The sequence below is a fragment of the Neoarius graeffei genome, chromosome 8, assembly GCF_027579695.1.
Source record: "Neoarius graeffei isolate fNeoGra1 chromosome 8, fNeoGra1.pri, whole genome shotgun sequence".
Taxonomy (NCBI): Eukaryota; Metazoa; Chordata; class Actinopteri; order Siluriformes; family Ariidae; genus Neoarius; species Neoarius graeffei.
In genome coordinates this window covers 15935926-15953003 of record NC_083576.1, presented here as the reverse complement: position 1 = coordinate 15953003, position 17078 = coordinate 15935926, and the positions used below count along the sequence as shown (strand labels likewise).

The 17078-nt window shown below is 44.3% G+C and overlaps 1 protein-coding gene across 3 annotated transcripts in view; it reads left to right on the top strand.

Annotated features, from left to right (window-relative positions):
• Positions 1 to 17078, top strand: part of aff2 (AF4/FMR2 family, member 2) — a 601714-nt gene that overhangs the window by 536403 nt on the left and 48233 nt on the right. For all 3 annotated transcript variants that reach the window (XM_060927383.1, XM_060927382.1, XM_060927380.1), the window contains 2 exons: positions 13539 to 13701; positions 15961 to 17019. In XM_060927383.1, coding sequence (XP_060783366.1) covers positions 13539 to 13701; positions 15961 to 17019 — 1222 coding nt within the window. The remainder of the gene's footprint in view (positions 1 to 13538; positions 13702 to 15960; positions 17020 to 17078) is intronic.

Sequence of the window (17078 nt, the reverse complement as noted above, 5' to 3'; positions counted from 1 at the left end):
AGTTAGGAACCTCATCTCATCTCGTTATCTCTAGCCGCTTTATCCTGTTCTACAGGGTCGCAGGCAAGCTGGAGCCTATCCCAGCTGACTACGGGCGAAAGGCGGGGTACACCCTGGACAAGTCGCCAGGTCATCACAGGGCTGACACATAGACACAGACAACCATTCACACTTACATTCACACCTACGGTCAATTTAGAGTCACCAGTTAACCTAACCTGCATGTCTTTGGACTGTGGGGGAAACCGGAGCACCCGGAGGAAACCCACGCGGACACGGGGAGAACATGCAAACTCCACACAGAAAGGCCCTCGCCGGCCACGGGGCTCGAACCCGGACCTTCTTGCTGTGAGGCGACAGCGCTAACCATTACACCACTGTGCCACCCCAGTTAGGAACCTTCCTAAGGAAAAAAAGACTATTGGAACGCAGCCTCTGTCATGGTCACGTTCCTGATCATGCACACCTTGACTCAATCACGCTCATATTCTATATAAGCAGACACCAAAGTCACACTCACTGTGAAGTATCACTCAGTTTATATCGCCTGATGTAGAAAGCCTTTGTTTACTGTTAACGGTATTCTGGTTCATGACCTTGTTCAGAGTTTCACGATTCTAGTTTGTAGTCTGTTTGTTGATTACCTGATTTTCTGCCTGTTTTTGGATACCTGACACTTAACAGTTATTCCACAAAATCGAGTCGTACATGAGCTGATAGCTGACGAGGCACACAGCACTGAGTTGGCTATAAGCCATGTACAACAAGATTGAGTGGAATAACTGTTTTATTCTGTCCATATTCGCTGGATTTTGAGAAAAAGAGCATTTTTATTTTTATTTATTGTAAATTTGATAAATAAAAACTTTGTACAGGCGGCACGGTGGTGTAGTGGTTAGCGCTGTCGCCTCACAGCAAGAAGGTCCGGGTTCGAGCCCCGTGGCCGGCGAGGGCCTTTCTGTGCGGAGTTTGCATTTTCTCCCCGTGTCCGCGTGGGTTTCCTCCGGGTGCTCCGGTTTCCCCCACAGTCCAAAGACATGCAGGTTAGGTTAACTGGTGACTCTAAATTGACCGTAGGTGTGAATGTGAGTGTGAATGGTTGTCTGTGTCTATGTGTCAGCCCTGCGATGACCTGGCGACTTGTCCAGGGTGTACCCCACCTTTCGCCCGTAGTCAGCTGGGATAGGCTCCAGCTTGCCTGCGACCCTGTAGAACAGGATAAAGCGGCTAGAGGTAATGAGATGAGATGAGATGAAACTTTGTACAAAAAACGTCCGACAAAATCATTTCCACTTAGAATGTAAACAAACCGGTGAAATGACAGTAGCGATTTGTGAAAAAATGCGATAATAATAATTCTTGAAAAAAAAAAGATACGCCCTTACTATCAAATACTTTCATTCCATATTTTGTTGCTTTTTTTTTTTTTGGTGGATTTTGTTTTCGAGTAGAGCTTTTATTTCATCCTCGGTTGGTTCAGGAACACGATCCGCCATTTTGTTTTTCTCTACTCATGGTATATGAGCTGATTGGCCACTCTACTACGAGGCTATCAGAGCACGTGATCGCTCATATCCAGTGAATATAGGTCGAATAATTATCAATTATTTACTATTATAAATAACTATCAAATCTTATCCGAAATGCTATTGTCACATGTCAGTGATATGTATTTTGTAATTCCTTTAAGGGCGGCATGGTGCTGTAGTGGTGAGCACTGTCACCTCACAGCAAGAAGGTTCTGGGTTCGAACCAAGTGGCTGAGAGAGGCCTTTCTGTGTGGAGTTTGCAGGTTCTCCCCATGTCTGTGAGGGTTTCCTCCGGGTGTTCTGGTTTCCCCCACAGTTCAAAGACATGTGGTTAGGTTAACGTGGGGCATCAATGGGCTGAAGTGCCCTTGAGCGAGGCACCTAACCCCCGACTGCTCCCCAGGTGCTGTAGCATGGCTGCCCACTGCTCTGGGTATGTGTGTGTGCTCATTGCTCACATGAATGTGTGTTCACTGCTTCAGATGGGTTAAATGCAGAGAGGAATTTCAGTGTGCTTAAGTATATGTGTGATAAATAAAGTTTCTGTTGTTGTTGTTCTAACTCACTGTAAAAAGTAACTAACTAGACGTTAAAGTGCATATCCTGGACCAAATTGGGGTTTTTTTATATGAAAGAATGTCCCTTTACACACTCATCCAGAAGGGTAATTTTGCACAAGGCCATCTATTTACAGCAGAAAAAAATAAAATAACAAAACACGTCTGGAAAAATCCCAAGGGAGTCTGGAGCCAGATTTGTGACGTTACCTGCGGAAGCGCCAGCAGGCTGCGCGAGCTTGCACGGTTTCAGTGCACAGTCTGTGTAGACCAAGTTTAGCAGCTAGCGATTTTGCATTGAAATATGGAATTATCACCTGAGCGCAATGTGGGAAACGATGAGTACTAATCCCATCAAGATTGGTGTTGCTACACCCTCCTACGATACATCTGTTAACCATTTTAATAACTACGTGATAACGTTGAAGAAATTTGGAGAAAACCACCAGGTCGTTTTCTCATAAACAAACCAGCACTGACGTAGGATTCAGAAGGAGGCGTCCCGCACGCGACGTCACGAAAATCAATGTTTCCCGGGAAATCCAAATGCCAAGTTTTTTCAGAGGCGGACCAATTCGTCTCAAATGGCTTGATTTCAATTGAATTGTTCTGGTATTGCGCAAGGTAAAAAAAATTGCACAAAATGCAAAATGTGACAGATATTTGACCAAAGTTTGATATAAAAATAGGAGAATTATATTGATCTTGCTCCTGAACTTACCCGTGATCTGCACTTTAAAAACTGTTCTTTGGCACCAATTGTTTCGTTTTCCTCTCTTTCTTCATAGTTCTGGACAAAAATCTCTGAACCTGTTTCAGTCCTTTTTGGCACTTTGTTAGCAAAATCTCAGCAAAAATATATCCTGTGATGTATCCTATAATTTATGAGGAAATGTCTTTCAGTATGGTGATGATATTTATGCCATATCGCCCACCTTTACTCTGCCTCTATGCGCTTTGTGTTTTATTTCTCTCTCTTTCCGACAGATCATATAAAATTGCTTTATTACGAGACAGTGAATATTTATGCAGTAAATAGTTAGAATATCACTGCATTATTTATTGGAGATTTTATCAAATGCTTGGAATCATTTGGTTTGTGCAATGACTTTATCGTCACTGCACAATGAAATTTAGTTCATCATAGGAGAGCAAAGCCGCTGCATACGTGTGCGCCGCCACTCTTGGGCACTTCAGCCCAAGGCCGTCCCACGTTAACATAACTGCATGCCTTTGGACGAAACCGGAGCGCCCAGAGGAAACCCATACAGACACGGGGAGAACATGCAAACTCCACACAGAAAAGCCCCCGTCAGCCACTGGGCTCGAACCCAGAACCTTCTTGCTGTGAGGCGACAGTGCTAACCACTACACCACCAGGACAATAGGACATTCCAAGCAATGGGGTGTTTTATGGGAAGAAAATCTGATGACCAGCAGCATAATTTCATCACTTTCCTGCTTACTTCGAATTAATAAGTGCTTTCACAGCATTCAGATATTAGTATGCCTTGTAGATTTGTGTGTGAGTGTGACTGGAAGTGTGTCCGCTTTCGCTTTGCCATGAATTATTCAAGTGCTGAGTGTTTGGGGTTGTGAATATATGCTTATATGTTATCATCTTTGCATGGATGTTTCTGTTGCTGTGTAATTCTGAATTCGAAATGTCACCGAGTTCAACTGTGTGCATGAAAATGACTTGAATATGCTTAAACACAGCAGCAGTTAGAAGTTTCAACACCCCTACTCATTCATAGGGTTTTCTGTATTTTGTATTTTCTACATTGTAGAACAATACTGAAGACATCAAAACTATGAAATAACATCTGGAACATATATATATATATATATATATATATATATATATATATATATATATATATATATATATATGTGTGTGTTATTTACCAGCTGGGAGGTCCGTATCATGATATACCATGACCAAAGTCTTGAAAGTACTGAGCGAGGCCCTCTGGGCCGAGGTCAGGGTATTTCACCATATGGACCGACCTTAAGCTGGTAAATAATATATTTATTTTTTTCTTTACCAAATTCTAACAGGGGCGGCACGGTGGTGTAGTGGTTAGCGCTGTCACCTCACAGCAAGAAGGTCCTGGGTTCGAGCCCCATGGCCGGCGAGGGCCTTTCTGTGTGGAGTTTGCATGTTCTCCCCGTGTCCGCGTGGGTTTCCTCCGGGTGCTCCGGTTTCCCCCACAGTCCAAAGACATGCAGGTTAGGTTAACTGGTGACTCTAAATTGACCATAGGTGTGAGTGTGAATGGTTGTCTGTGTCTATGTGTCAGCCCTGTGATGACCTGGCGACTTGTCCAGGGTGTACCCCGCCTTTCGCCCGTAGTCAGCTGGGATAGGCTCCAGCTTGCCTGCGACCCTGTAGAAGGATAAAGCGGCTAGAGATAATGAGATGAGATGATAATCTTATAAATAAATCTCATCTCATTATCTCTAGCCGCTTTATCCTTCTACAGGGTCGCAGGCAAGCTGGAGCCTATCCCAGCTGACTACGGGCGAAAGGCGGGGTACACCCTGGACAAGTCGCCAGGTCATCACAGGGCTGACACATAGACACAGACAACCATTCACACTCACATTCACACCTACGCTCAATTTAGAGTCACCAGTTAACCTAACCTGCATGTCTTTGGACTGTGGGGGAAACCGGAGCACCCGGAGGAAACCCACGCAGACACGGGGAGAACATGCAAACTCCACACAGAAAGGCCCTCACCGGCCACGGGGCTCGAACCCAGGACCTTCTTGCTGTGAGGCGACAGCGCTAACCACTACACCACCGTGCCGCCCTTATAAATAAATCTTATAAAAAAAAGATAAATGTTGACAAAAATTGCTACTATATTTGCTGTTGTTGTGAACGCGAGTCACCAGAGGTCCGTAACAGGGGTCCGTATCTGGGGTCCGTACCGTAGGATATGGACCCGCTCGCCAGCCAATCAGAGCGCAGGATTTGGACCGTGAAAAAAATAAATGGAATTATGTCCATCCATTCTCCATAACCGCTTATCCTGTGCAGGGTCGCAGGCAAGCTGGAGCCTATGCCAGCTGACTATGGGTGAGATGCAGGGTTCACCCTGGACAAGTCGCCAGATCATCAGGGCTGACACATAGAGACAAACAACCATTCACACCTACGGTCAATTTCGAGCCACCAATTAGCCTAACCTGCATGTCTTTGGACTGTAGGGGAAACCGGAGCACCCGTAGGGAACCCACGCAGACACGGGGAGAACATGCAAACTCCACACAGAAAGGCCCCCGTCGACCACAGGGCTCGAACCCAGAACCTTCTTGCTGTGAGGCGACAGTGCTAACCACTACACCACCGTGCCGCTTACAGGAATTATGTAGTAAACAAAAAAAGTGTTAAAAAAAACAACATATGTTTGATATTTTAGAGTCTTCAAAGTAGCCACTGTTTACCTTGATGACCCTTTACACACTATTAGCATTATCTTAACCAGCTTCATGAGGTAGTTACCTGGAATGCTTTTCAATTAACAGCTGTGCCTCGTCAAAAGTTAATTAGTGGATGAGTTTCTTGCCTTCTTAATGTGTTTTGAGATCAAACAGTAAATAGTAAATAATAAAAATCGCCCTATTCAACACCACAGCTGTTGTAATCCATACAGTATTATGTCAAGAACCGCTCAACTAAGGCTACATCCACACAACAACGGCAACGAGATTTTTTTTTTTTTTAAATATCGCGTCCATATGTGCAACAGATCAGTAAAATATCAGGTTCATATGGCAACACAACGCTTGCTGAAAACGATGCAATACACATGCCACACCTCTACGTGCGCTGTAAGACGGTCCCATCGGAGACACCAGAACAATAGAAGAAGTAGACGCATGCGCATAAACCCCTTCTTCTGTAGCATTAGTAAATAAAGTTTAATAAATTAATAAAGTTTTGATTATTAGTCAGTAGCGTAAAATAGTATCTATTGTCTAAGACACTTATTTATATTTCATATTAAAACATCTATGTAAATTAATACATAGAAAGCCTGGCCAGGCGCTGAACGTTCTTCTGCCTTCACTTTAAGAGAAATTCAAGGCGAGCATGAGCCTAGGTTCTTCCCTGTCACTGTCACACGCGCACACCTTCTCACTCCCTGTCCTATGGCTATAGTCCCTTTAAATCACGTGCTCGTTTTTTGAATGGAGACGCGGAAAGAGGAATGAACGGGGGTAGATGGAGAGAGAGAGGAATGAACGGGGGTAGATGGAAGCCGGTACGCCAACATTCTGATATCCTCCAGAATTCTTTTATGGTCCGGAATAAATTGAATGCTACACGTTGATCGATTACTTTGTTCTTCTACGCCCTTTTTGAGGAATGTATTGTCGGACTTAAACCAACATCTGAAGAGGTGAGATCGCTCCTTTTTTTCCTATTTTTGCTGGCGGGATTGTTTATGTTTTTGGAAAGCGCACGGACGGTGCGCGGTTTGGTACTGCTTCCGCAGTGTTTGGACTAAAGACTCTGCCCTAAGGGCTATTCTCTCTCTCTCTCTCTCTCTCTCTCACTTTGCACCATTACACAATAAATATTCACAGTGAAAATATTTTGTAAGCGCGTTTCATGAACCAAGTTATGGACCCTTTTCACGTGACGTCACGACAAACGCGGCCGCCATTTTGGACATGTACTACCAGTAGTTTACCACAGCCAACATTGAGGAACGGCAGCAAAGAAAGTGTTTATTTTCAGCAAGACTTCCATCATGCCACTATATTGTTGTGCACCTGGATGTAGTAGCCATCAACAAACAAGGCAAGGGTTATCGTTTTATCGGATACCGGTAGATGCTGACCGACGGAGAAGATGGATAGCGGCATACCAACGCTTGTGTAGTGACCACTTTGTTGGAGGTAAGACGAATAAAATTAGCCAGAAAAGGCATTACATTGCTGTTAACATTCCATTCTAGTTTACTGTAATTATGATCTGGCAGCTATTTACACCGGATCCAGTGTAAATAGCTGCCGGAGCCAGTGTCCGAGCTAGCGAGCTAGCGCTGGCTCCGGCCGGCCGCGAGCTAGCGCTGGCTCCGGAACCTCGGACGTTGGCTCTGGCAGCTATTTACACTGGATCCGGTGTAAATAGCTGCCAGATCATAATTACAGTAAACTAGTAAATACAGTTTTCTGCATCTCGCTCCTTTTTCTTTTATGTTTGTCGCCTTCCTCGCATTCAAACCGATTCGAGCCGAAGTCCACTACATGTCCAAAATGGCGGTCGCTGTTACGAAGGTCACGTGACTGAAAAGGGTCTATAGTATTTGTTGACAACTCGCATCGAGTTCGTTACACTTCTACCCGGCCTGAAGCACTGACAGTCATGTGGTTGTGACGTCATCGTAAACAAATCCGTTCTACTCATCCAGACGACTTCGCAACGGCACCGTTGCCAGATTTTTTCACTCTGGAACCCGTTCTCAAAAGATTGCATTTTGGGGCACCCAAAACGCCGGTGCCGTGTGGACGCCAGGCCGAAACAATAAACAATTTTATCAGATTCACCTGAATCCGTTGCCATGTGGACAGGGCCTAAGTAAAGAGAAACGACATCCATCATTACTTTAAGACATAAAATGACTTTTAATTAATAAAACATTGAATTAGAAGATGTGCAAACTTTTGATTGGTACTGTTGGTTGAGAAGAAATAGACGTTTCATGTACAATGTTGAAAACACCACAGCCAACATTGGCCAACAACTTGTTCAATGGCGCAAAAACACAAACGCGTTTTTAGAAAAGGATAAGGACTTGCCGAGTCATCTCATACTCAGAAATGTATATCCTTGTTTGTATCTGAATTTATGCACTTAACTAGCTCACCATACTTGATTAAATCATGTTAGTTGTCGTTTGTTTTGTCTCATCCGCGAGGTTTTTGGTCAACCAAACATGGGACTGGGCAACACCACTGGAGGTTTTACTTTCCCGTAAGGCTAGCTATCAATTTATGATTTTTACACTTTGCTAGATCTTCATCTTCACGCAGCTTGAGGACTAGCTGCAATTATGAATGATGGTACTTTATTTGTTCTACTCCATGCACGGCAGAGCTTTAGGATCTGCTACGTATGCTGTTGATTAATGGCTCATACACAACGTCACTCAGGACAGATTGAGCATGTTATTAAAAAAAACAGAAAACCTTGGCAGGATGACTAGGCTTTGCAGGCAAGATGACGCACTTGCACCAAACATGTAAACATTTAATAAGATCATTTAATTTTGGCATGTTATTGTACACTGGTCAGAAATAACGAAATAAATATAAATGCTGAAACCAAGTATATGCTATCAGATAACACAGTATTTGAGTAGTAGTTTATATACAAGTACGTCAGGATTTCCTTTTCTACGAATCAAAACAATTAGTTTTTTAATACGTTATGGAATTGTATGAATATCGGCTCAACGGTATGGGTTTGTTTACGGGGGTGGGTTTGGGGATTATTGGGATGACATAATCCGATATGTTTTCCGCTTGTAGTTCTGTCAGTGGAAGACGTGAGCTAGACAGCTAGAAAGACTATGGGTCAGAGGTCAGCACTCAAGGTCAAGGTGAACAATGGTATCCTGGCAGGCATTGTTTCTCTAATTCTCCCAGCTTGTTATCAGCCGTCAGCCAAAAGTCAACCCCATTAAGGCAAAAACGAAGGGTTGAATATGTCTTTCAGAGTGAAAGTGAAAGAAAAAAGTATTCGCTGTATCATTTGGAGAGCATGAGTTTGAATCCTAGAGTTGCCACAGCCTTCCTTTCTGAACACCCCTGGTTTATAGAGGATGTGCAGTCACGTGACCCGTCCGTGTTTACTCCGCCATATTGGACGGCTTCGGGATTGTTTACCTTGCGCGAGCGTAATGGATCCAGGGAGTAATCCCCAAGAAAATTCGGAAAATACCCCATCTACATCGCGCGATAACTTGTCTAAGTTTGTTCAGCATCTTGAAGGTGATGTGAGGCAGCGTTACGTGGAAAAGTGTTCCAGGTTGGGGATTGCAGATCCGTACAACTTGCCGCAATCCTTGTTCAGGGAAATTCGGAGCTGCGGTGCCGGCGATTTGCCCGATCTGGCCTTCCACGACATTTACAATTTTCTTGTTAATCGTGAATCGTGTTACACTGGCAAAGCCCTCAAAGCTTACAAGAGCTTATAAATATTTTGTTGCGGGATGGGCATCCCAACTATACCTCTGGAAGGTTCCGAAGAAGGAAGTCTACTTGATAACCTCACGGGTAAGTGGCCTTAAGACGTTTATCATAAAGAGACTATGCAGGACGTTTTATCGTAAGAATGTTCGAAATCTAAACTCAGTTCCAGATAATGACAGGGTTGTAAATATGTATGTTTTTGTCTGAAAAAAATATCACAAATCACCTACTATGCAGTTATCATTCAATCCGAAAATCAACTTAACAGATGTACTAGGAGTATTGAATTAGAAGATTACACCTACCTGATATGAAGTGTTCACCACAAATTCGGCTGGTAGAACTGGGGTTCCAGTTTTCTCTTCGCACAGCGGACACCCATTTTGCGCATCTCTCCTTGTCTGCGGGGAATCTATAAAATGACAGGCCCTCCTTTTGGCCCTGTCTATTGGTACAACCAAATGCTGAACAAGATATAACCATTCTCGAAAGATCTACTCCCACACACTTGATAATTAGAACGGGTTTGTTTAAGTTCTATGCGCGGCCATGCCGTCCAAGATGGCAGATAAACAAATATCACGTGACCTCGTGACGTCACGTGCACGCTCTCTATATCGCGGATTGACACATAGTAGTTACCAGAGGTTCTTAAATATTCGAAGCATTTTCAAGATAAATAAAGAAATAAACGGGGCGGCACGGTGGTGTAGTGGTTAGCGCTGTCGCCTCACAGCAAGAAGGTCCGGGTTTGAGCCCCGGGGCCGGCGAGGGCCTTTCTGTGTGGAGTTTGCATGTTCTCCCCATGTCCGCGTGGGTTTCCTCCAGGTGCTCCGGTTTCCCCCACAGTCCAAAGACATGCAGGTTAGGTTAACTGGTGACTCTAAATTGACCGTAGGTGTGAATGTGAGTGTGAATGGTTGTCTGTGTCTATGTGTCAGCCCTGTGATGACCTGGCGACTTGTCCAGGGTGTACCCCGCCTTTCACCCGTAATCAGCTGGGATAGGCTCCAGCTCGCCTGCGACCCTGTAGAAGGATAAAGCGGCTAGAGATAATGAGATGAGAGATAAAGAAATAAACCACTTGAGGGTGTCCGCTACAGTAATTTTATCATTCATCTGTATAAGCAGATTGCCTAAAACCTCCTTAACCGTGATAGTCACTGTAAAGCATGCCCTAGAGTGGCTTCTTTCTTTGACACAAAAACAATGTGATCAAATGTGATTTACTTCTTGTCCTGCGGACACACGGGTGTATTTAGCAAGGATTTTGCATCGGCTCTGAACGCAGTTCAAGAAATCAGATTTTAGAACCGAAAGCTTTTAGATATAATACGTTTTTAATCGAAATGTGTGGTTTCAGTGGAGACTCAATGATTTAATGTTGTTGTTGTTTAATAAACAGTTATATAATTAAAATGAATATAAGTTTAATGCTCGGCTTCAGTGGTGGCTCAGCGGTTAAGGCTTTGGGTTACTGATCAGAAGGTTGGCAGTTCAAACCTCAGTGCTGCCAAGCTGACACTTATGGGCTCTTGAACAAGGCACTTAACTCTGCTCCAGGGACACCGTATCGTGCTCTGACCCCCAACCTCCTAACAAGCTGGCATATGCAAAGATAAGAATGTATCTGTGACAAATAAAGGCTTCTTCTTCGAGATGTATCAGTGGTTAAGTAACAATTGGTCACTGTGGGACTTTTTTTTTTTTTTGTGAAACGCATTTTTTGAAAATGTGTTTTTGTATCGCTTCTCTGTTGTGTTTGCTTTTTGAAACTAATTCCTAGGCCTCCTGCCTTTGCTCTGTGGGACAATTCTCTGGAGATATTTGCCTGTCTTCTTGGTCGCCTCCAGCATTGGCAGTGCTTCGGCTGACACAATCTGCTAACATATTACAGCTTGATCAGAAACGTGGGTCTCTCTTGCCCATCTCTTGCAAAACATAGGGGTAAAACATGCACAGGCAGATACAAAATAATGCCATCACTACATACTGCCAAACTCTGCGGTCTCTTGAGTTAGCTGTGGTCTCCAACCACACCCTAGATTCAAAGCAATGACTAAAATATGCTCTCCTTCAAGCTTCTCTTTATTATAGAGCAGTTATTTTACTGACTATGGTTCTTTTTTTTTTTCCCCGAGACCAAAGCAATATTGGCCCAGCAAGAGATGATGCATCTCTCTGACAATAACAACGTGCTGACAATAAAGAAGCCCAATCTGACCTTTGGGAAGGGATTTAATTTGCCTCCCTCCAGCACATTTAACTCCCATGTAAAGCAATCACAGGCGTCAGAGGCCGAGGACATGTCGAGATGCAGAATTTTATTGGATTAGAGCTCTCTAGTCTTTCATGAAGTGATAAATAATGGCGAGCAACAGTGGAGAACAGTGAGATGATATAGAATAATAACTGAGTAGGTGGGGGAGCAAGCTGCCCATGTCTCTTTCTCGTTTTCAGCTATAAATCATACATTCTCTAATAGCTTCCGAGTTAGCTGGACCTTAGCAAATAACTTGAGGCATGTTTGACATATGCGGCATGTAATACAGAAGTTGATTTTGTAAGATATTTTCCACAAGCTCTTGGCAGTATTGACTTTCGAAGACTGAATAATCATATTAGATTGCTTATTTACGTCCACACTGATATAAATGATGGGCATAGATATGGTGCATCTGTAAATAACAAATTTATTCATTGCGACACCATCCATCCATTATCCGTAACCGCTTATCCTGTGCAGGGTCGCAGGCAAGCTGGAGCCTATCCCAGCTGACTATGGGCGAGAGGCGGGGTACACCCTGGACAAGTCGCCAGTTATTGCAGGGCTGACACATAGAGACAAGCAACCATTCACACCTACGGTTAATTAATGGCGTATTCACACCTACGTTGTTTGGTCCGGACCAAACAACCAAACGAACCAAATTTCCCTTGGTCTGGACCGTTTGGGTTGGTCTGAATACAAACCACCGAACTCTGGTCCGGACCAAACAAGCGGACCGAGACCGAGCTGCAAGGTCGGACTCGGTCCGGACCAAAGGAACCCTGGTGCGGATCTTTTGGAGGTGTGAAAGCAGACCGGACCTAATCCGACAGTTTTGCTTTTTTGTACCTCGGGAGCTTCCGTCGTTTGTCGAGCATTATGGGAAACAGAGTCTTGACACTCCACCCCAAAGTGCAAACACTGTTTCGGTTGTCAAGGGAACCTTACAACAGTCGTTCAGTCATTCAGACCAGTGGTAGGCTAGACTACAGAGTACAAAAAATGAGTAGGGGGCAAACGTGGGCCGAGGAAGAAACGCGTACCCTTGTGGATATATGGGCAGATGTCCGCATATCTGAGCTTTTGGAGAGAACACACAAAAATGCCGACATGTTTGTTGTATTCAGTGAGAAAATGAAGGAGAAGGGGTTCACGCGCTCCCCAGAACAATGTCGGCTAAAAGTGAAGAAACTCCGTCAGACCTACATTAAAATCAGGGACATTCTTTCAAAAAGTGGCGGTACTAGCGACGCAAAAAAGAAATTCATCTATTGCGTGAAGAGCCAGAACTGTCACAACATGATGTGCACTCATCAGCGCTATCCTCCGTAGCCGCCTTGCCCTTTGTCGTCGTCGTTGATAAATTACTTGTACAACAGCATAGTAATCGCACAATTGTGAAAACAGTAAAAACTGGAAAAAACATATAGCTTTGATGACATTAAAAAGAATAACAGCACGGAAAGCCTCCATGACTACTTTTGAACTTAACGCTTTGTGCACGTGTCGTCTCTGACCAATAGCTGAACGACCTCAGGGCGCGTGGCTTTGTTGACAGATTTTGGTCCGCTTACTAAAATGTACAGTGTGAAAGCGAACCGCACCAAAATGAAAAAATATTTAAAAAAAACATTTGGTTCGGACCAGAGCAAGTGAACTATCGAACTATCCTGGTCTGAATACACCCTTAGACTCACCAATTAGTCTCACCTGCATGTCTTTGGACTGTGGGGGAAACCGGAGCACCCGGAAGAAACCCATGCAGACACAGGGAGAACATGCAAACTCCACACAGAAAGGCCCCCGTCGACCACTGGGCTCAAACCCAGAACCTTCTTGCTGTGAGATGACAGTGCTAACCACTACACTGCCATACCACCCTTATTGCGACACCCATTTGCAGATTTCTGTAGATTTAATGGTCTAAAATGTGAATGTTGTTCTCTTCTTTCGTATGTGTGTTTGCAGCCTTCCAGGGCCCACACCACGGAGCACTGATCCAGGTGGCCACTCCAGTGGGGCTTCTGGGAGCTCCAGCGAATCCGAAAGCAGCTCTGAGTCTGACTCTGACAGTGAAAGCAGTTCCAGTGACAGCGAATGCAACCGAGCGTCCCGCGCCACTACACCAGAGGTATGAACCCGAGGCAAAAATTAAAGCACAGTACGGTATGTTCCTCAAGGTGCACTAGGGAATATTTCCACCGACATCTTTAAGGTCTCTAGTTTGATCATGAACACAGGTTATTGTCTGTGTGGAGTTCTGTGTTTTGCCCCCACCCAGATTGTCTATTCTGGGTTTCTCCTAGTGGTGAATGAGTGTGTGAATGTGTGCGCATGATGTCCTGAAATGAATTGGCATCCCATCCAAAGTGTATTATTGCTTGATGCCCAGTGTTCCCGACATAGGCTCTGGGTCTTCCATGACTCAAACTAAAGTAGTTACTGAAAATGAATTAATGGATTTCTCAATCAGGATAATCCTTATCCTCCCCAGTAGGTAGCTGTCATGTATTAGGAAATAACTTGTTTGTGAGCATGAATTGTCATTTGCAAAATTTTGGAGAAAATGGGGTAAAATCCAAGAAAAAAAGAGACGAGATACATTTAAATAAAATTGCTGTTTGATGTCTGAGTGGTGTATTAACATGTTGGACTTGGTCACCAGACAGTGATAGCTCAATGGTGAAGACACTGGGACCAGTTGGAAGGTGGTGAGTTCAAGCTGCTGTTACTGGGCCATTGAGCAAGGCCCTAAACTGCTATGGTTGTATCCTGTCTCAGTTGTAAGTCACTTTGTGTAAAAAGCAGCAGGGATATAAGTAAAAATATATAATTATTAGTCACAATTTTTGACAATTCAACATCGCAGAAATGCCCCTGGGATCAAGGTGAAGAGGTTTTTTTTAAACTACTGCAAAAGACGGGTGGCACGGTGGTGTAGTGGTTAGCGCTGTCGCCTCACAGCATGAAGGTCCGGGTTTGAGCCCCATGGCCGGTGAGGGCCTTTCTATGTGGAGTTTGCATGTTCTCCCCGTGTCCGCGTGGGTTTCCTCCGGGTGCTCCGGTTTCCCCCACAGTCCAAAGACATGCAGGTTAGGTTAACTGGTGACTCTAAATTGACCGTAGGTGTGAATGTGAGTGTGAATGGTTGTCTGTGTCTATGTGTCAGCCCTGTGATGACCTGACGACTTGTCCAGGGTGTACCCCGCCTTTTGCCCGTAGTCAGCTGGGATAGGCTCCAGCTTGCCTGCGACCCTGTAGAACAGGATAAAGCGGCTAGAGATAATGAGATGAGATGAGATGAGATGAGATGAGATGAGACTGCAAAAGACAGAGGACAAAATCCACCGTGTTCCCAGTATGGGAGTAAAACCAGATGTCTGAAAAACTCTCTTAAATTTGTAATTGGTAGCTTGAAAGTTGCCCCTCTGTGGCCTTCCCTGGGCATCTTGAGTGCATTTACCAAAAGTGAACACCCCTATTCTCATCACCTCAGTATATAATTGATTGCTGTCCATCTGGGGGATTCATATCTGCAGGCTGTAAATGTTCTGCCCATTGGAAAGATATTCCTTTTTTCTTTCAAGCTGCAATTCACAGTTGTAATGTTTTAACAGGAATAGTTCAAGAGGCCTGCAAAATATGGACATGCACGATTGTCAATTTATCATCTCTGCTTGTTCTGTTCAATTTCCAAGTTTTTTGTTTGTATTGGCATAGATCTATAACAGATGAGATCAGAAAAAAAAAGTGTGGCTTTTAAATGTGAATAAAATAAGGAGGGATTTTTTTTTTCTGTATGAAAGCAGGTACAGATCAGATGGAAAAGTCTGTTGAACATCTTCCACCCTCTCTGGTTTTAATGGTTCATTTAGATTCGTCTTTGTGGTTTCTTTTTCCAAGTGATTTACTATCATTCAAGGCAGGTTTTATGGTTCCAGATGAAAGATTTTTACATGTCTCAGAGCATAATGTTACAAAACAAATGATGTGAGATAATATGGGTGATGAAAACATCATCTTCTTTGCAGTCGAGAGTTGAGGACAATGCACCAGTGAGTTTATCTGCCATTCAGGAGTTTTACGATTCCCTTTTGTTATTGCCTCTTCACATCGTCATAGTAGCGCATTGGTCTGTGAAAGTCATATGACTGAATCATCATCATTCTTATGAATCACCACTGAGACAGATGATGTTCACATAGATATGGACCATTAGAATTATTGGTTGCATATGTTTTGAGACAATTGTTCTATTGCATTTGTATTCAACAATGTTAATCCATCACTAGGCATAGCATTTCTGAGAAAGTTTTAAAAAATGTTACAAATGATGATAGACAGATGAGATTTCTCAAAACATTTACAAAGGAATTTCTTTCTTCTAAAGCCTGAACCACCATCAACAAACAAATGGCAGCTGGACAAATGGTTGAACAAAGTCAACCCTCACAATAAGCCCCTTGCCAATACACAGTCAGAAAGCCATGGACTTGGAAGCTCTCAGCCTGAGGATGGCCAAGCTACAGAGAACCAAAGCTGTAGTAAGAGCAAGCCCAGTGCAGCTCTGGCACAAGCAGATCCCAAAGACCGGACCTTGCTCAGTCCCATCCGAGAAAAGGCCAAGCCTAAAACAGGCCAGAAAGGTCCCGATGGTAAGGGTACCAAAGTGAAGGCCCCAGCTTCAGTTGACCTGCCTCCTTCCAGGAGAAGCACAGGCAAGAAACAACCGAAGAAAGTTGAACAGTCCTCAAACAGTGAGGAGCACAACTGGCCCAGACCTGTCAACTCCAGCACTACACCAAAGGAGAAAGAACCTCCACCTTTAGAACCACCAAAACCTAGAGGCAAGGCCCCAGGGGGCAAGACTGCCCCCAGAAAGGAACCCCGATCCACTACAGTGACCACACCTGCCGCCCCTACCACCTCCGCTATCAGCACAGCTCCAGACAAAAAGAAGCACAGAGGGCCTAGTAAGATCATCCCCAAATCAAAGGAGTTTATTGAAACTGAGTCATCCTCATCGGAATGTCACTCGGACCCTGAGGAAATTTCAAAAGTGCATCTTCCCTGCCCTGGCCCTAGCAGCCTGAACTTTAAATCCAAGGACTGCAACAGCAATATCCTGAGTGTCAGCAGTCTTGCCAGCACCAGCAGTACCTCCATACCAGACCCAGCTGCCCCTGACCTGCTGGAGGAGCCCCTGTTCTCGCCCATCTCCATGGTACAGAATGAGCTTCTGTCACCACTGAGAGACTTTGAGGACATTAAATCCCTGTGGGTTAAGATTGAGCTCAGCCTCCTGTCACGGATTCCTGGGCAGGATCCACCTGAGCCACTCCCTGCCAAGGCTGAGTGTCGAGAGACCAACTTCAAGCACAGGAGACAGCAGTCACCAGCCTCCATTCCATCAGAGAAACCCACTAGCAAGTCAAAGAGGAAACACAAGGCAAGTGCCCACCCTCTTTATAAGATCTTACAAGATTTTCACATTACATTTAGTGCAGT